General features: G+C 46.8%; 1 protein-coding gene across 1 annotated transcript in view; it reads left to right on the top strand.

Annotated features, from left to right (window-relative positions):
* CATIP (ciliogenesis associated TTC17 interacting protein) overlaps positions 1-21,186 on the top strand; it is a 33,356-nt gene that overhangs the window by 1,769 nt on the left and 10,401 nt on the right. The window contains exons 2-3 of the mRNA XM_066621294.1: positions 18,735-18,908; positions 19,780-19,986. Of these exons, the coding sequence (XP_066477391.1) occupies positions 18,735-18,908; positions 19,780-19,986 (381 nt within the window). The remainder of the gene's footprint in view (positions 1-18,734; positions 18,909-19,779; positions 19,987-21,186) is intronic.

The following is a 21,186-nucleotide window of genomic DNA, read 5'->3' as shown; positions in this document are numbered from 1 at the left end:
TCCCCAAGGTTGAAGAACACTGTTGTAGGAGATCTGAATGTTTCTTTTTTTATTATTACATTTACACCCCTCCTTTCCATTCAGTAGTCTCCACAAAGTGGCTTAAGGATGAAACAGGCATAGTAAAAACCACGATAAAATGAAGCAGCCATTTAATAAAACCATGGTCAATAAAAAGCACATGGAGCCAGACAGAGCATAGGGGCAATGGGTTATCGCCTGTCCTTGAATGCCCCCTAAAATAGCAATCCTTCCGATTGTGGCTGAACTCCATCCCTTACTGAAGGAAGTTTCTTGAACTAGCACATCTGTGGCAGGGAAACAGGGTTGGCCCATCCATGAGGCCAACTGAGGCAGCTGTCTTAGACAATGGGGGGGGGGTTCCATCTTTGTCTGCCCACTTTGCTTCACTGCACTTCTTCCACTCCCTGGATTGGAAAAGGAAGAGGGGAAGAGAGTGCTGAGCTAGAACACTGAAGAGTGGGAGGAGCAGAGGCTGGCACATCATTGGGTAAGGGGGCAGCATTTGACATGCCTTGTCAGCAGGTCTTTGGCTGGCCCTGCAGAGAAATGGAATTTTCTCAATATAATCCAAACTGGAACACCACCTTTCCTCCACTGCTGGCATGTTGATTCCAATTTGGCGTGCTGTGTGGAATATGGCTGTATGTATGCACATGGGCAGCTATTGGATAATGTCTGCAACATTCCTCTCTCCCATACCATTTGATGATCATTTAAAAAGTTCTGAATATTTTAATCCATTTTTAGCTTTGTGTAAGACTGCTTCATGCCAAATCATACCAGATGCTGAACCATAGTTTCAAAATTGTGAAAAATATTGCAACAGATGTGAGGACCGCATGGCGACTTATCTACCAGGTGCGAAGGTTGCGGACATCACTTCTTGTCCAGAGAGGCTGGTAGTGCTGGGGAGAGGTAGCGGTTGCGGTGCATGTCGGCACCAACGACTTGGGCAAGTGTCGCTGGGAGGTCCTGAAGGCCAAATTTAGATTATTAGGTAGGAAGCTGAAAGCCAGAACCTCAAAGGTAGCGTTCTCTGAAGTGCTACCTGTTTCACGCGCAGGGCCAGCTAGGCAGGCGGAGGTCAGGGGTCTCAATGCGTGGATGAGACGGTGGCGTAGGGAGGAAGAGTTTAGATTCGTTAGGCACTGGGGAACGTTTTGGGACAAGCGGGGCCTGTACAAGAGGGACGGGCTTCACTTGAACCAGAATGGAACCAGACCGCTGGCACATAACGATAAAAAGGTGGCAGAGCAGCTTTTAAACTGATCCCTGGGGGAAAGCCAACAGGAGCCGAGGGGCATCCGGTTAGGGACTCCTCATCCCTATGGGACGAGGATGGGGAGGTTAGAGAACAACAAAGTAAAGGCAGAGTAGCAGAAGAGATTGGGAATGGTAGCATGATGGGATGTGATAGAAGGTTTGGCACAATGAGAGGATTCAGGGATAAAGAAGCTATACGCAGCCCATCCTGGGGCATTTCATGTACAAATGCTTTTAGGCAAATGCCCAAAGTCTCCGAGCAAAGATGGGAGAACTGGAATGTCTGGTGACAAGGGAAAACATTGACATAGTGGGCATAACGGAAACCTGGTGGAATGTGGAGAATCAATGGGATACCACAATCCCAGGCTATAAACTCTACAGGAGGGTCAGGGAGGGGTGTGTTGGAGGTGGGGTGGCCCTTTATGTCAAGGAAGGGATAGAATCCAGCAAAGTAGAGATTGAAGGTGGGTCTGACTCCATAGAATCTCTATGGGTTAAATTACCAGGCCCGAGGAGTGATGTAATACTGGGGGCATACTATAATCCTCCAGACCAGAAACCGGAAGGGGACCTTGAAATGAGGAAACAGATCAGGGAGGTGACAAGGAGGGTCAGGGTTGTAATCATGGGGGACTTCAATTATCCTCATATTGACTGGGTCAATTTGTGTTCTGGGCATGAAAAGGAGACCGGATTCCTTGACATGCTAAATGACTGTGCCTTAGAGCAGCTAGTCATGGAGCCCACCCGAGGACAGGTGACTCTGGATTTAATATTGTGCGGTACTCAGGACCTGGTTAGACATGTCAATGTTACTGAGCCATTGGGGAACAGTGATCATGCTGCGATCCGTTTCGACATGCACGTCAGGGGAAGAATACTGGGCAAATCTCTCACAAAAACCCTTGACTTCCAATGAGTGGACTTCCCTCAAATGAGGAGGCTGGTAAGAAGGAGGTTGAAAGGGAAGGTAAAAAGAGTCCAGTCTCTACAGAGAGCATGGAGGTTGCTCAAATCAACAGTAATAGAGGCCCAGCGGAAGTGTATACCGCAAAGGAAGAAGGACTCGACTAAGTCCAGGAGGGTGCCCGCATGGCTAACCAGCCAAGTTAGAGAGGCCGTAAAGGGCAAGGAAGCTTCTTTCCGTAAATGGAAGTGTTTCATTCTCCTAATGAGGAGAATAAAAAGGAACATAAACGGTGGCAAAAGAAATGTAAGAAGTTGAGACGGGAGGCTATGAGGAACACATGGCTATGAGGAGAGACTATGAGGAACACATGGCCAGCAGCATTAAGGGGAATAATAAAAGCTTCTTCAAATATGTTAGAAGCAAGAAACCCGCCAGAGAAGCAGTTGGCCCTCTGGATGGTGAGGGAGGGAAAGGGGAAATAAAAGACGACTTAGAGATGGCAGAGAAATTGAATGAGTTCTTTGCATCTGTCTTCATGGCAGAAGACCTTGGGCAGACACCGCTGCCCAAACGGCCCCTCCTGACCAAGGAATTAAGTCAGATAGAAGTTAAAAGAGAAGATGTTTCAGATCTCATTGATAAATTAAAGATCAATAAGTCACTGGGCCCTGAAGGCATCCACCCAAGAGTTATTAAGGAATTGAAGAATTAAGTTGCTGATCTCTTGACTAAAATATGCAACTTGTCCCTCAAAATGGCAACAGTGCCAGAGGATTGGAGGATAGCAAATGTCAGGCTGATCTTTAAAAAGGGAAAGACGGGGGACCCCGGAAACTATAGGCCAGTCAGCTAACATCTATACCGGGTAAGATGGTGGAATGCCTCATCAAAGATAGAATCTCAAAACACATAGACAAACAAGCCTTGCTGAGGGAGAATCAGCATGGCTTCTGTAAGGGTAAGTCTTGCCTCACAAACCTTTTAGAATTCTTTGAAAAGGTCAACAGGCATGTGGATGTGGGAGAACCGGTGGATATTATATATCTGGACTTTCAGAAGGCATTCGACACGGTGCCTCACCAAAGGCTACTGAAAAAACTCCACAGTCAGGGAATTAGATGGCAGGTCCTCTCCTGGATTGAGACCTGGTTAAAGACCAGGAAACAGAGAGTGGGTGTCAAATGGGCAATTTTCACAATGGAGAGAGGTGAAAAGCGGTGTGCCCCAAGGATCTGTCCTGGGACCAGTGCTCTTCAACCTCTTCATAAATGACCTAGAGAAAGGGTTGAGCAGTGAGGTGGCTAAGTTTGCAGACGACACCAAACTTTTCTGAGTGGTGAAGACCAGAAGTGATTGTGAGGAGTTCCAGAAGGATCTCTCCAAAGTGGCAGAATGGGCAGCAAAATGGCAGATGTGCTTCAATGTAAGTAAGTGTAAGGTCATGCACATTGGGGCAAAAAATCAAAACTTCAAATATGGGCTAATGGGTTCTGAGCTGTCTGTGACAGATCAGGAGAGATCTTGGGGTGGTGGTAGACAAGTCGCTGAAAGTGTCAACCCAATGTGCAGCGGCAGGCCAAGCATAGAATTCACCTTCTTTAAATTCTATGCTTGGGATCATTAGAAAAGGTAGTGAGAATGAAACAGCTAATATTATAATGCTGTTGTACAAATCTATGGTAAGTCCACACCTGGAGTATTGTGTCCAGTTCTGGTTGCCGCATCTCAAAAAGGATATAGTGGAAATGGAAAAGGTGCAAAAGAGGGCAACTAAGATGATTGCTGGGCTGGGGCATCTTCCTTATGAGGAAAGGCTACGGTGTTTGGGCCTCTTCAGCCTAGAAAAGAGACGCCTGAGGGGAACATGATTGAGACGTACAAAATTATGCATGGGATGGATAAAGTGGATAGAGAGATGCTCTTTACACTCTCACATAACACCAGAACCAGGGGACATCCACTACAATTGAGTGTTGGGAGAGTTAGGACAGACAAAATAAAATATTTCTTTACTCAGCGTGTGGTTGGTCTGTGAAACTCCTTGCCACATGATGTGGTGACGGCATCTGGCCTGGATGCCTTTAAAAGGGGATTGGACAAGTTTCTGGAGGAAAAATCCATTACGGGTTACAAGCCATGATGTGTATGTGCAACCTCCTGATTTTAGAAATGGGCTATGTCAGAATGCCAGATGCAAGGGAGGGCACCAGGATGCAGGTCTCTTGTTATCAGGTGGGCTCCCTGGGGCATTTGGTGGGGCTGCTGTGAGATACAGGAAGCTGGACTAGATGGGCCTGCGGCCTGATCCAGTGGGGCTGTTCTTATGTTCTTATTAGGAAATGCTTCCCAGCTGTAAGAAGTAAGAATATTTGAATTGAATGAGATTTCCTCTCAAGGAAGTGCGTGTATAGGCTTGAAGTCTATTTTTGGTCTCCTTTAAAGATATTAGTTCTAGGTGCTATACACTCACTGAAACACACACCATGTAATGCTGTACTGGAGCACATATTAGTCTTTGTTTAAATACAAACTCTCACAATTCATGCTCCACCCATGCTCTCCAGGCAATGCTATGCTCTGCATACAATGCAATGGGTATGTATACTGTATAATGTTATCATGCTATGTTGGGCTGGCCACTAGTATTGGGCTGCAAACCTATCCACATTTATTTTGGAGTAATTCCAATTGACTATAATGGAATTTACTTTTTAGTAGATATGCATTGGTTTGGGCTCTTAGGGCACAATTCAAACCAGGTCTACTCAGAAGTAAGTCCTATTTTGTTCAATGGGGCTTACTCTCAGGAAAGTGTGGTAAGGATTGCAGCCTTAGGGCCCAATCCTATCCAGTTTTCCAGGCCTGGTGTAGCTGTGCCAATGGGGTGTGCGCTGCATCCTAAGGTGGGGAAGCAGACACAGAGACCACCTCAAGGTATGGGAACATTCATTCCCTTACCTTGGGGTTGCATTTTGGTTGCACTGATGCTGGAAAGTTGGATAGGATTGGGCCCATTTTACATTCAGGCTTGTTTTTCTTTTTAATGTCTGGGAAAAGTCCAAGTATTTTATGTGGTTTTTGTCATTTCAGTACTATTCCAATCCTTTAATTTCAGCCTTTGGATTTTTTTTTTTTTTAAAAACATTGGAACCAATTATAGAGCAATTATTTTTGAAGATTGCTGTGGTTTGCATTGTCTCTATAACCTTTTCAGTGTTTGTTCTAATCCTTATATGTTCTCATGACCAGTCACTAGGGTAAGTAATATTCCTATTTTACAGAGAAAGGAACTTCACTAAGGCTGGGAACCTTTCCAGATCCTTCTTAAAAATTCCATTTTTTGTTAGCATGTGCTTTTTGTGCTAGCCCTGGCTCCAGTACTTGCAGCTTTTTATCTTGTCCCTACTTAACTGATGGAGAGAAGAATAGAAATTCAAGCGCTGATCATTGTATGATCTTAGCTGTCATGGTGCCATTTTGTTATTCTTAGTTTTCTGATAGTATTACTTTCATGTTTCTGTTAATCATCTTTTTCTTCTTCTTTTAAATGTACCGGGATTCAGGCTTACATACCCTTTGTGCTTTATCTTCATCCTTTCATTTTTGGTTATCTTTTGACCTTATACTCATAGTATTATTAACAGTACTGATACCCTTATCTGTGGAAAATATCCATTTATTCTTCCTTCTTCTTCCCTTGCTGCTGTCTGCTCACTGTCTTCAGGGCTAACCACACAGGATGGCAGCAGACCTGTTTTGGAATGTGAATCCTTTCAGATTCTTATCAAGCGAGTGGGTTGGGTAAAAGAAGCATGATTAGAGAATCTCTTTGAGACAAGTTGGGAGACAACCTTGAATGCTGTTTTGGCCAGGACCACCAGATGGTGCAGCAATACAGAGCAAGTACTGTACTGTATACATGTATTTCTTTTTTTTGCTGGTGAACCACCATAATGTACAACCTTTGTTTTTTGAATAAATGCTCTTCAGGTTGTTCATTTTTGTTTTGTGCTGCACATTCTTTTATATGAAACTGACCAGGTTTGCTTTCAGTAAACTCTGGGAACAGACTGGGAACAGAGTTTACGGGTGGGAAGTCTCGGGACTGGAGGACGTCATCCTGGAGAGGAGGGAAACAATCCCCTAGGGGGGATCCCTTCTCCAGGGGATGGGCCTGTATCCGAGCGCACTCGGGATACTCCTCGGCGGGAGGGGGGTCGGGGGCTTCTTGTAGTGGGGGATTCGATTATTAGAAACATAGAGAGGGGGGTTTGCGACGGATGTGAGGACCGCATGGTGACTTGCCTGCCTGGTGCGAAGGTTGCGGACATCACTTCTCGTCTAGACAGGCTGGTAGACAGTGCTGGGGGAGAGGTAGCGGCTGTGGTGCATGTCGGCACCAACGATGTGGGCAAGTGTAGCTGGGAGGTCCTGGAGGCCAAATTTAGGCTTTTAGGCAGGAAGCTGAAAGCCAGGACCTCAAAGGTAGCGTTCTCTGAAGTGCTACCTGTTCCACGCGCAGGGCCAGCTAGGCAGGCGGAGATCAGGGGTCTCAATGCGTGGATGAGACGGTGGTGTAGGGAGGAGGGGTTTAGATTCGTTAGGCACTGGGGAACGTTTTGGGACAAGCGGGGCCTGTACAAGAGGGACGGGCTCCATTTGAACCAGAATGGAACCAGACTGCTGGCGCATAACATTAAAAAGGTGGCAGAGCAGCTTTTAAACTGATCCCTGGGGGAAGGCCGACAGGAGCCGAGGGGCATCCGGTTCGGGACTCCTCATCCCTATGGGATGAGGATGGGGAGGTTAGAGAACAACAAGACAAAGGCAGGGTAGGAGAAGAAATTGGGAAAGGCAGGGTGATGGGATGTGATAGACGGTTTGGCACAATGAGAGGATGCGGGGACAAAGGAGCGAATAAGCAGCCCATCCTGGGGCATTCCGTGTATAAATGCTTTTATGCGAATGCCCGAAGTCTACGAGCAAAGGTGGGAGAACTGGAATGTCTGGTGACAAGGGAAAATATTGACATAGTGGGCATAACGGAAACCTGGTGGAATGCGGAGAATCAGTGGGATACCGCAATCCCAGGCTATAAACTCTACAGGAGGGACAGGCAGGGGCGTGTTGGAGGTGGGGTGGCCCTTTATGTTAAGGAAGGGATAGAATCCAGCAAAGTAGAGATTGAAGGTGGGTCCGACTCCACCGTAGAATCTCTGTGGGTTAAATTACCAGGCTTGTGCAGCGATGTAATACTGGGGGCGTGCTATCGTCCTCCAGACCAGAAATCTGATGGGGACCTTGAAATGAGGAAACAGATCAGGGAGGTGACAAGGAGGGACAGGGTTGTAATCATGGGGGACTTCAATTATCCTCATATTGACTGGGTCAATTTGTGTTCTGGTCACGATAAGGAAACCGGATTTCTTGACGTGCTAAATGACTGTGGCTTAGATCAGCTAGTCACGGAGCCCACCAGAGGACAGGTGACTCTGGATTTAATTTTGTGCGGTACGCAGGGCCTGGTTAGAGATGTAAACGTTACTGAGCCATTGGGGAACAGTGATCATGCTGCGATCCGTTTTGACGTGCACGCTGGGGGAAGAATACCAGGCAAATCTCTAACAAAAACCCTTGACTTCCGATGGGTGGACTTCCCTCAAATGAGGAGGCTGGTTAGAAGGAGGTTGAAAGGGAGGGTAAAAAGAGTCCAGTCTCTCCAGAGTGCATGGAGGCTGCTTAAAACAACAGTAATAGAGGCCCAGCAGAGGTGTATACCGCAAAGAAAGAAGGGTTCCACTAAATCCAGGAGAGTGCCCGCATGGCTAACCAGCCAAGTTAGAGAGGCTGTGAAGGGCAAGGAAGCTTCCTTCCGTAAATGGAAGTCTTGCCCTAATGAAGAGAATAAAAAGGAACATAAACTGTGGCAAAAGAAATGTAAGAAGGTGATAGGGGAGGCCAAGCGAGACTATGAGGAACGCATGGCCAGCAACATTAAGGGGAATAATAAAAGCTTCTTCAAATATGTTAGAAGCAGGAAACCCGCCAGAGAAGCGGTTGGCCCTCTGGATGGTGAGGGAGAGAAAGGGGAGATAAAAGGAGACTTAGAGATGGCAGAGAAATTAAATGAGTTCTTTGCATCTGTCTTCACGGCAGAAGACCTCGGGCAGATACCGCTACCCGAACGGCCCCTCCTAACCGAGGAGTTAAGTCAGATAGAGGTTAAAAGAGAAGATGTTTCAGACCTCATTGATAAATTAAAGATCAATAAGTCACCGGGCCCTGATGGCATACACCCAAGGGTTATTAAGGAATTGAAGAATGAAGTTGCAGATCTCTTGACTAAGGTATGCAATTTGTCCCTCAAAACGGCCACAGTGCCAGAAGATTGGAGGATAGCAAATGTCACGCCTATTTTTAAAAAGGGAAAGAGGGGGGACCCGGGAAACTATAGGCCGGTCAGCCTAACATCCATACCGGGTAAGATGGTGGAATGCCTCATCAAAGATAGGATCTCAAAACACATAGACGAACAGGCCTTGCTGAGGGAGAGTCAGCATGGCTTCTGTAAGGGTAAGTCTTGCCTCACAAACCTTATAGAATTCTTTGAAAAGGTCAACAGGCATGTGGATGCAGGAGAACCTGTGGACATTATATATCTGGACTTTCAGAAGGCGTTTGACACGGTCCCTCACCAAAGGCTACTGAAAAAACTCCACAGTCAGGGAATTAGAGGACAGGTCCTCTCGTGGATTGAGAACTGGTTGGAGGCCAGGAAGCAAAGAGTGGGTGTCAATGGGCAATTTTCACAATGGAGAGAGGTGAAAAGCGGTGTGCCCCAAGGATCTGTCCTGGGACCGGTGCTTTTCAACCTCTTCATAAATGACCTGGAGACAGGGTTGAGCAGTGAGGTGGCTAAGTTTGCAGACGACACCAAACTTTTCCGAGTGGTAAAGACCAGAAGTGATTGTGAGGAGCTCCAGAAGGATCTCTCCAGACTGGCAGAATGGGCAGCAAAATGGCAGATGCGCTTCAATGTCAGTAAGTGTAAAGTCATGCACATTGGGGCAAAAAATCAAAACTTTAGATATAGGCTGATGGGTTCTGAGCTGTCTGTGACAGATCAGGAGAGAGATCTTGGGGTGGTGGTGGACAGGTCGATGAAAGTGTCGACCCAATGTGCGGCGGCAGTGAAGAAGGCCAATTCTATGCTTGGGATCATTAGGAAGGGTATTGAGAACAAAACGGTTAGTATTATAATGCCGTTGTACAAATCGATGGTAAGGCCACACCTGGAGTATTGTGTCCAGTTCTGGTCGCCGCATCTCAAAAAAGACATAGTGGAAATGGAAAAGGTGCAAAAGAGAGCGACTAAGATGATTACGGGGCTGGGGCACCTTCCTTATGAGGAAAGGCTACGGCGTTTGGGCCTCTTCAGCCTAGAAAAGAGACGCTTGAGGGGGGACATGATTGAGACATACAAAATTATGCAGGGGATGGACAGAGTGGATAGGGAGATGCTCTTTACACTCTCACATAATACCAGAACCAGGGGACATCCACTAAAATTGAGTGTTGGGCGGGTTAGGACAGACAAAAGAAAATATTTCTTTACTCAGCGCGTGGTCGGTCTGTGGAACTCCTTGCCACAGGATGTGGTGCTGGCGTCTAGCCTAGACACCTTTAAAAGGGGATTGGACGAGTTTCTGGAGGAAAAATCCATTATGGGGTACAAGCCATGATGTGTATGCGCAACCTCCTGATTTTAGGAATGGGTTAAGTCAGAATGCCAGATGTAGGGGAGAGCACCAGGATGAGGTCTCTTGTTATCTGGTGTGCTCCCTGGGGCATTTGGTGGGCCGCTGTGAGATACAGGAAGCTGGACTAGATGGGCCTATGGCCTGATCCAGTGGGGCTGTTCTTATGTTCTTATGTTCTTATGTACTTGTTTCCTGGAAACCAAATACTGACATTTGGTCTAGGCTCACTGAGAGGGTGGAGTTTGCCTGTGTGCTGCATTTTACTGATATCCCAGCAGTGAAGCACCACTGCAAACAACCAAGCTACAGTGGAAAAAAAGACTTAGGTTCCATCAATGGTTTCCTTCCCTAAGTAACACGGGCAAGATCTTATGCTTCTCAGAAGAAACCCTTCCAGCCTGACCTTTGCTACTGGCTCCCATCCCATGTTTTAGCTTCATCTTGTTTGAATCCATTTTGTATTATTATTGGTATAATCTATTTTGTATTCTTCCCCTGTGGGAAGCCCATTTGTTACTATGGCAACATCGTTGTAATAAAGATGGTTTTGGAGCCTGTATGGCATCCACAAGGAATAGTACAGTTCTGAAGGGCAGAACTTTGTACCCTAAAGCTGCCTATAATACATACTGTGTCTTAAGTGGTGTGGGCATATATCTGTATCTACCTATCTATATTTTTATTTTGAACATTTGGATATATACAGTTAATTTTACATATATCCAAAATGTAATTTCTGGAAACCACATGACTCATCCACTCAATTCCTGCAACACTCTCTTGATTACACAGACTCCAAGCCAATAATTCTTCAATCCTGCAGTGACCCATATTCTTCCTGGCCTCTGGTGTAGTCACTGACCTCTACAATCCCAGCTGTGGGAGGACTCTTTCTGTCCTCCCTGATTATTATTCTGTTGGGCCGAACAGCCCTCCTCCTATTAATTCTGCTCCTGTCTCCTCCTTAACCTTGGTGGATAGCACATAGCTTGATGGGGCAGAGGTTAGGTCAACCATTTAGCTACAGTTTTACTTAAGGTTCTTCTTTTTCATTTGCCCAAGAGCCCCTGGTGCGTGTTTCACTCACCATGTTGGTAATTCAATCTAGCCCAGAGATGAGAGAATGGCACATAATAGTTTTGAAATGATTGCACTTAGAAATTTGCTTTGGGCTTTAATGAACAAAGCATAAATATTAAAAGACAGAGAGAAGCAAGAATATATGATAGATATATGATTAGATAAATATAGATTGACACTTAAGAAATTAGACAAGTGGGTAGTTAGATATGAGAAAGGATGTACATAATTTGGAGGGAGATATTCCCCTTCCATGTTTTCAGGACATCTTCATCCTCTTTCTACTATATCTGCCAACTATAGTTATAATAATTTATAAGTAACAGTTGTCCATATAAATTATCTATGTGATTCTGACAATATTCTCTAGCTGTACCAAAATGGCTAATACATACATTTCCTGGTTACATATATAATGTAGAACTTTGACATCCTGAATACTATATTGGAGGGGAGGCTATAGTTGTACAATGTAGTGAAAAAATTAGTGGATGTGTGGTATCCAAATATGAAAGAGTATTTGAGTATTTTTTTTAATGAGAGTTTCCAGCTGCAGGACAGAACTATCTTGTTCATAACTACTAGAATAAGTTGTTTTCCTACTTAGAACCTTCTATGATCTTTTCATGTGAGTTCTGCTGCACAGATATTGTATTTCCCCAAAATGCCATATTTTGTGCCTTAGAATATTTGATACTTCTCCCTGATATTGCTAATGAGATTGCATTATGGAACGTGGCTGCATGTATCCGGTTTCCCATTGCACATTCCCTCCAATACAGTTAGAGATTAGTCGCACTCTCTCTCTTCATTGTCCACTTCCTGCCAACACTATGTTGTGGGCTTCCCTTTCAAATTTTTTATTTGAAATCCTGGAGCACTCAGCCAACAGTGTTTTTCAAAAGGAGACAAAGCACACCAAAACTGCTCCCACAGCAGGGCTTTGAGAGGAATTTTATCAGGGGGTACAAAGTTTCTTTTGGGCCCCTTCCCAAAGGTGGGGAGGGCAAAATGGGGAGGGTGGCGACAGCTGGAATAGTCTTTGAAGTCCAGGTCTACTGGACTTCCCGATGCAGAGCCCAGGTCTATCTGCCCAGCGTGGCATCAGCAGCTTGAAACAGTAATATGGAAAACCAAACACACTCCTGTGTCTCTCTAAAAAAATTTTAATATATAAAATCATTGCAAAAAAAATTAGCATCATTGTATTTTGGCTCACACTAGAATGGAAAGCATCCTGTGCTTACCAAAACTTGCTTCTGCAGCAGTTGTGGTTCTGCAGCTGTGTCCCTGAGCTCCTATACACTCCTTCTGGTAAGCACATTCACAAGCAAAGAGCTACTATAGTAGGCCAGTTTCTTCTCAAATTTGACACTGTGTTAAGGAGTGTCATGTATGCATTCCTCAGCCCAGTACATATAGCTTGCTGCAGCAGCCGCTACCATGCCCACAGAAGTGCCCCCAGCATCCCTAACAGGTAGTGAGTCTGGGTGAGACTGACAAATGTAAGATCCCAGGAAATCTCTGGGCCTCTTTTGAAATCTGAGGTGCTAACAGCCTAAACAGATTCACTCACTTTGACCACAATGGCAGGTGTATGGAAAAACACATGGCTTGGGATATGTAACAATGAACACTTCAGGGCAAGGTATTGAACAGAAAACAATCAGGAACGTAAAGGGTGATCCCCAGCAGGGCACCAGAATGCTACAGAGGACTCAGAAGTCAGGGAGGACTAGGGCTTGCCACATCTCTGGCTTGCTCGGTTTTAAAGAGCTACGGCTGCAATCCTAACCACACTTTCCTAAGCCCCATTGAACAAAATAGGACTTACTTCTGAGCAGATCTGGTTAGGATTGTGCCCTAAATCTGGCCCAGAAAACTGAAGTGAAGATGCCCAATATGCCTTGCGACTCAAGGACTAAAACTGGCTGTTGTGTAAACAGCCTTCAATTCAGTTGAAGGCCCACAGGCCTCGCTCACATTCAGGTACATGGAGAAAACTACAAGGCATTTCCATGCTCAAGAGAGTGTTTTGTGCATGCATGCCGACTAGGCCCCTTAAAGTAGGTGCCCAAGGTGACCTGGTGAGATCCCTGTTGGATGCCAATGCAGAGAAGGCCCTGTCTTCCAGCAAACATCCAGAAGGGGAAAATGATTATGTTACGCCTGGCATTGATTTTGCTGCAGTGGCTGTTATTGATCAGTTGTTATTTACTCTGCAATTTAACTGTGGATGTCTTATTGCTGCAACTGCTAAGATACTTGTTTTCATGCATCACAATATAAATATGATTTAAAATGACAGAAGTCTGGCCCTAGCCGGCTCCTGGGACAGGGCTGACCCATCTGTGAGGCCTTCCCTCCATCCCTCCCCCCCCCCCAGTGGAAGGAGGAGTAGCAGCAGTGGAGGCAGATAGGCAGAGATAAGCATTTCCCACCAACCTGCTCCCTGAAACAGTCGCCTCAGGGAGCAGGTTGGTGGGGAATGCTCATCTCTGCCTACTTGCCTCCACTGCTGCTACTCCTCCTTCCACTCCCTGGGTGGGGGGGGGGGGGAGGGATGGGGAGAGGATGGATGGAGGGAAGGATGGATCGGGAGAGAGAGGGATGGATCGGGGAGGGGGGAAGGATGGGGAGGGGATGGATGGAGGGAAGGATGAATGGGGAGAGGGATGGCTGGGGAGGGATGGATGGAGGGAAGGATGGATGACAGCGTCCTGCCAATAGCTGAACCGCATCGCAGCCCAAACGCCCTCCCCAGGAGCCCCCGTGGTGCCTACTTTGCAGGCAGATGGGAGGCTGAGCCTCTCCTGCAGGGGTGATGGTTGAGCTCCCGGGGACCAGGTCTCGCCCTGCCCGAGTGCGCTGCCGCCTGCAGGGTCTGCTCGGTGCTGCCCCTTCTTCCTCCCTTCCTCCGCGGGTCGCCAGTCCGCGGGTCGGGGTCCCGGAGCTCGGCGGCCGCGCGCGCTCCGTCTGGGAGCCCACCTGGCGGCGAAAGCCAACCCGCGTCCCGCCGTAGACACACCCGCCGCGACACGCACTGCCCCCCCAAAGAGGGGCTGCTCAGGGCCGCCCCCTAGCTCCGCTGTGGCATCACGGGGTTCTCCTGACGTCACCGCTGCAGCCCCGCCCCGGCCCCTCCCCCGCACTCGCCAGGTGAGCTACCTTCTCTCCACCTACCCAGTCTCTTGGGGCGCCCCCTGCTGGTGGGTGCGCCTGTGACGTCAGGGGGAGGGGCGGAGGGGGCCCCCACCTACCCCTGTCCAGCCCCTCATCGCAGGCAGACAGGAAGGGAGACGCTCCTTTGACTCCCCCACCTCCAGGGCGCTGCTGCAGCCCCACCTAGACCCTTTCCCGACCCCCTCCAGCTGGGTGACTCTCCTCCTCCTCCTGGCAGAGCAGCCGCCAGGAGGGAGGGAGGGAGCTAAGAGGCCCCTCCACTCTCCCACCCCCCCACCCCACAAGCAGGACTGGTCCACCCTGTGCAAGCTGGTGCCACTGGACAGTAGTCCCAGAGAGGCATCCCTTCCTGCAGCATCCAGCTGGACACACAGGCTCTGCACCCTTCACAGCCTATCAGGTGCTTCCAGTCCCCGAAATGATGGCACCTGGGCTGGGCTCCAGACACGATGGGAGACCCATACAGGTTGCTTCACAGCTCCAGAGAAGGTCCACCTGCTCACAGAACCTGTGCCACACCATGAAAAGCTCCCCCCCCCCAGACCCTGAGATCCAAGGGCAGAGAGGGAGAGAGTCCACCAGCCAGCCAGCCCCTGTGTCCAGCACCCCTGTCTGTCCAACCACCTTTGAAAGACATCTAGGCTGTCAGGTGCCACCACCTCCTGTGGCAAGGAGTTCCACAGACCAATCAGAGCCAGGCAGTCCCTGTCCAGCCTTCCTGTCCAGCACCCCTGTCTGTCCAACCCACTTTAAAAGGCATATAGGCCTTCAGGGCAGTGGCGTCACTGGGGCTTGTGTCACCCGGTACAGAAGACCAGTGCATCACCACCATGATGCACTTCCTCCCATGCAGTGTGTGGGGCACAGAGCTAGGTGGTGGGTGTGGTGATGTACTATTGCTCCTCCCTGCTGATTTTTAGGCTATACCTTTTGAAAGAACACAGATATTTCAACGTGGTTTTTTTTTCATAGCATTCTGCTGTAAATTACCCATCAAATGGTATATATCATGATGGTATTATTCCTAATAACTGCAATTTTAGCAATTTTGGTCACTTGTGGTGTCACCTTACTAACACCCTATTGGTTCCATGCTGTGTCATAATGACATCTCGTTGACTCTTCAAACAATCAGTCTCATTAGTCCATTTTGAATTAAGGAAACATACTTTTTTGTCACTTGCATTTTTGGGTTTTTGTTTTTGTTTTGGCTAATAGGTGTATGGCTTATGTGCTGATCAACCTAATAAACTTGAACTTTTTTTGGCCATGACTTTTAATAGAATTGGGATATTTCACTCCACCTTTTATTCATTGCATTCAGCTGTAAATTATGCATTGAATGGTATATATGTAGCATGATGGTATTATCCTAAATAACCACGATTTTAGCTATTTTGGTCACTAATGTAGCCTGTACCCCCAGTAACACCACTGAATTGATCCCAGGATTTTCTGCATTCAGTACAGATTAACTGCTACTGAACTATGCCCCACCCCTCCAAGTTAAGATGCATAAGTAGGCTGAATCCATAGACAGAAATGTTATCAGGTCTTACTAGACCCAGGGAGTGGCCTGCCCAGTGGACACAGGACCCAGTCCTGGAAAGGCATTGGTGGGACAGGGCACAAGCTGTCAGCCCATTCAGCAGAGTGCATCTGCATATGTTGGAACAGCAGAGGAGAAGCAAAGCATGGCAAATGTCTTCAGGAGCCTTCTCATCTCTCAGAAGTAGGGGCTTAGAAGGCGATGAGGTTGGGTAGGTAGAACCAGAAAGAAGGATGACCAACCAAGGCCAGGGAATGATAAGGAGAGGGACAGGACTAAGAAAGTGTTGGGGACCAGCTGAATGGAAGTGCCAGAGCCCTGTAAGCCTGGAAAAGGCCCTAAGGCTAGGTGGCATAGGGCAGGTCCTTTGAGAGGAATTTTACCAGGGAGTATGAAGTTTCTTTTTGGGCAAAAGGGGAGTGGTGAAACAGAGCAGGGCAGGATGGTGATGGGTGAGCAAAATGGGGACAGGGAGAGGCAAAATGGGGTGAGGGGAGAGTGAGACAGGAAAGTCTGGAAAGTCTTTGAAGCCCAGGTCTACCCACCCATGTGGCATTTGCAGCTAGAAAGTCTCTGGAGCCCAGGTCTATCCACCCATGTGGCATTGGCAGCTAGAAACAGAAATATGGAAAACCAAACACACTCCTAAGTCTCTCTAAAATCTTTTAGATATAGAAAATTAGCATCATTATATTTAGATTCACACTAGAATGGAAAGTGTCCTGTATGTACCAAAATTTGCTGCTGCAGTAGCTCTAGCCCAGCAGCTGTGTCCCTGAGCTCTTAATCACTCATTCATGGTAAGCAGATCCACAAGCCAAGGAGTTATTGTAGCAGGCCAGTTTCCTTCAAGATCTGACACTGTGTTAAGGAGTGTCATGTATGCATTCCTTGGTCCAGCATATATGGCTTGCCAATAACTGCAGAAGCTGCAGCCACAAGCTCATGGTATTGCTTATCCCATACAGGCAACAAGTAGGAGTAGACAGGAAAATGTCATATTCTAGGAAATTTCTGGGCCCCCTCCATTGGTTCCTGGGCCCTCTTTTTGTCCTGGGTCTGGGTACAAATTACCCCCTTTACTCCCCTCTCCTAGCCCCTGCCCCACAGCTTTGCTCCCACTCTTTGGTGCTTGAACACCTATCTGGCCAGGTTTGTTCTGCCACCACGCTTGTCCTCCTCTCCAGACCTGTAACCTGGATATCCCACTCTTGTCACAGCAGAAAGACTTATAAGAATTTCATGGAGAGATCTTGAGCTTGCTTGTGCAGAAAGGAAACAAAACAAGTAGACCTTTTCCCTCCTGATCAACCTTTGAAGCCAAGACCTCTGCTTAATTCTCAGCTGACAGCCTCCTGTTGTCTTCTTTCCTTCCTAGGAATCTAGATGAGAGCGGTTCTCCATACTGTTGCCTCAACCAAAGTTCTGTCTCTTTAAGAGGCATGGAAAGAGGCTGTTGCTGTGGAAACCTGTGGATACACTGCAGCCTCCCTGTGGAAGGAAAGAAAACACAGTAAGACTAAAGAGCAATGGGACTTATGGGGGTTGGGGGTTGCTTCCTTTTTTTTTTAGGTTCATGCTTTTGTGGAGGATCCTCATGGGTGGGGTGTAAACAACACCAGTGTAAACAACCTCCAGTGCAAACAACTGGAGTGGTAGCTCTTGGGGTAGCACCTGAGGCATGGCATGGAGAAGGAGGCTGTCGTTTGTGTAGACCAGCGTTTCTCAAGGTTTGTCTTCTGCCATACCACTTCACATGGTCTGCCTGTTCAAAGTACCTCTGGTAATAACTGGTGATGACATCATTGCCAGTTTGATCTGGGTTGGGAGGCCAGATACGACGCAGCAAACACCAGTAAAAGGCTCAGGGCAGGCAGGAGGGCTTTTTTGAGTGCAGAAAAGCCTGCTTTGGAGCTCTGCCTGCCAAGCGGAGCCTCCTACTGCTGTTTGTTGCATTGCATTCCTGGTCTCACTGCTGGGGAAGAGGTGTCCAAGGGTCCTGCGAGCATCACCGCACGCCATCTCAAGTGCCACTGGTGGTACCCATACAACTGGTTGAGAAACACTGTAGACACTTTCATCTGCACATGTCAGAGGGATATTGTCATCAATCCACTACTCCAGTGATACCCAACCTTTTTCACTTGTATACCCCTTTGAACCCCTCATATTAGAAAAATGTTTGTAATTAATATAATTGCTTTTATTACAAATTTATATGTTGTAACTGTAAATAAGTGGCCAAATAAAGGGATTAAAAAGCAATGGAATAATTTATTAAAAATTATTCCACTGCTTTTTAATCCCATTATTTGGCCATTTATTAGCTAGCTGACTTCCTTCCTGCCTTGCTGTCCCTACAAGACAGTCTGGGGCACTAACTACCTTTTTCCACCTTTACTCAACTTTTCCTGGCATACCCCTGAAGGTCCTGGCACATGCCCCTAAGGCTATGCGTATCACAGGTTGGGAACGGCAGCCCCCCCCATTGCAGCCCCCCTTTCTGCTCTGGAGGGTTTCCATCTTTGGGTGTTGGTGAGAGTCTGATTTAACTCTGTAAATGTTCCAGGACTGTTTTCTTATTCTAAAAATCCCAGTTTTGTGTCGGGCTCTGGAACAGCTCATCACTATGTGTGTGTGGGGAAGGAAAGAGGTGTCTTTAGGGTAAAAGACATAAGAGCTACCTACAATACGACCCATGTCAATTTGACATCTGTTTAACTGTGATGTTTTCAAGCCCTGAAAAATCCTGGGAATTGTGGCTTGGTAAACATTCTCTGTTAGAAATCCTAGCCTATATAGTGTTAATTGTGTACGTGCGCATGTATAACTAGCTATTGCTTTGTGAATTGCTTGGTTGAATGATGTTACGTGTTAAATTCATACATTTGCAGTTTCATTTATTTTATGGTGTGGGCAATGATCATGTCTGCCACTTGCATAATCCCTGCTCTGCTTTCAGAACTCATTGCAGACGTTTGGAAAGTGTTCACTTCCACAGACGACTATTCCATGGCTTTAAGTTCTCAGTTCTCCTCCATACACAAAAAGGAATCAGAAGCAGTTCCAGTAGATGCACCAAGAGAGAAAATCCCAGCTGCCAGCAAACAAGCAGTAGACTTCCTGTCACTCATTGGTGAGTGTGTATATATAGGGCATGGGGCTCATCTGCTGTTCACCTCAGAATTGTCCCATATGAGAGTGGGAAGAGTGACAACCAGGAGCACACGTTTCATACAGAATTTTGCAAATGTAAGAATCTTGTTTATGTACTCTCTAGTTCAAAATTTATCTCAGTTCCAGAATAGGCCAGAGTGAGCAGAAATCTGTTCATTTGGAGGAAAAATCATCAGGTTTCCTGCTTCACTCCTAAAGGAAAACCAGGTTTCTTTTCCTAACAAGCCAGTCCCCAGATAAGTGCTTAATCATTCCCCATCCCAAAATTGCACCTTCTAATTGTCCTGAAACTTGAATCTTCCATGGTTGCTTTTGGCATATGCTCCTGCTTAACTGAATGCTTCCATTTTCTCCTCCCTTCCAATCCCTATTCTTACTTTGCCTTTGAAAGGCTGTGATTATGGCTGTGCTTGGAAAAATAATTTATAGTGGAATGATATCACTCAGTTTTGTGAGCCAGTTTGCAGGCCTGGTGCTGGCCAGTGGGGGTGAGTGGGTCGTATGTGTAGCTTGGGTGGATTCAAACTTTGGAGCCTCTTTTCTTGTATCCTTGGACTGCAGGTGGTTTAATAAGACCTCCAAAAGTATTCTGGTATGAACATCTGGTCCTCATGAATTTTAGACTGGAATTTACCCCAGCTACCGAGATGATCTTCTATGTAAATAAACTGTTGTGGTAAAGGCTCATATTTTGAATGTACCAAATCTTAATTTTGGCATTCACCATCAATAATATTTAATATTGAGGGCATATTTCTCTTCTGGGTGAGATCAGGTAAAACCTCTTCTGTCTCCCCTATGTGATAAAATTCTGTGGTCTTGTCTCTTAGGAACAAATGAGCTCAAGCCCTGCATTTTTGAAGAGTCATTGGTTACCATCTCAGAGACTGGGCAGACCATAGGAACATTCACCATCTCAGTACAGGCAGTGTGCTATTCACCAGATGGCTGGGAGGAAGACCAAGAAGACTGCTACCTGGTCCAGGCAAACAGCAAGGCGACTATTGATGGTATACCCTGTACAACCTCCATTAAAGGTAATGGTGGGCCACTGTGAGATACAGGAAGCTGGACTATGGGTCCTATGGCCTGATCCAGCGGGACTGTTCTTATGTAACTTCACTGTGGCTGCAATCATATATAGGTGCAACCTATTTATCCATGGATTTTTTATCTGATTGATAAAATTTATTGATTGATTTGCCTCAATGCGAATGGGGTGGGGGAACTGAAAGTCACACACTCCTTTGCCCTGTGCTGGCTTCTTGCTCAGTTTCAAGGCAGCCCAAAACACTGCAAAAAGGCTCCGCCCCGCCCAGGCAAGGAAATAGCCCTGGAGCCATGGAAGAGGTTCCCCTTGCTGGAACAGTAAGACTCCTGGAGCCCTGAGGCAGCAAAGAGGCTGAAGAGGGGAAGGGGGCAGTGGAAAACCTCTGTAGCCAGAGCAAGTGCAGCAAGGTGGAGCTCTGTCACTCTCTCTCACTCACACACACACACACACAGGGGCAAATGCGGTAGCAACAGAGGGGATTGTTTGCCAGGGAGTGTTTGCCCAATTCCCCCTCCCCCTGAGATGGTACAGGTTCTCCTTGCTCCAGCCTACAGAAACAAAACAGCCCAGCAAACTAGCCTTCCCAGCAACCAAAGCATGAGATTTAGGCTACAATGGGACTTACTTCTGAGTAGAAATGCATAGGACTGGACTCTTAAAAGCTCAGCATCCCACCTGTGAAAGGGGGAGGCAAAGGAGCAGAGCAGAGGGGATTGATAACAGCTGCCTTAGTTTCCTTCCTGCCCCAAGTGTCAGGCTGCAGCGTATTTGCTTAACTCTGGAATTTAGCACAACACATTTTTTGTTAATTTCGCCAGGTCACAGAATTAACACTTATGAATAGGCTCCACCTGTACATACTTACCTGGGAGTAAGCACCATTGAACAGAGTGGGTCTTACTTCTGAGTAGACTTGCATAGGCTTGGACTGTGTGACAACTTGAAAGTGGTAGAAGATAAGAATTTCTATGTCCAAACACAGCTTTCAGACCTTGACTTTTAAAATTGGTGATGTGGGACTTTGAAAGCTCTTTCACAGGCATGAAATGTGGCAGTCATGTGGCCTTTAGCAACTCTCAGACATAGCTTCAGAAAAAAAGCAGGTTTAGGAATACATAATAAAAATCATGATTCTCTCAGGGTAATAAAGGATAAAGGGGCCACCTGCATTTGCTGACAATGTTGG

The sequence above is a fragment of the Tiliqua scincoides genome, chromosome 1, assembly GCF_035046505.1.
Source record: "Tiliqua scincoides isolate rTilSci1 chromosome 1, rTilSci1.hap2, whole genome shotgun sequence".
NCBI lineage: Eukaryota > Metazoa > Chordata > Lepidosauria > Squamata > Scincidae > Tiliqua > Tiliqua scincoides.
The sequence above is the reverse complement of the archived record's forward strand: the minus strand, read 5'-3'. Positions and strand labels throughout refer to the sequence as shown.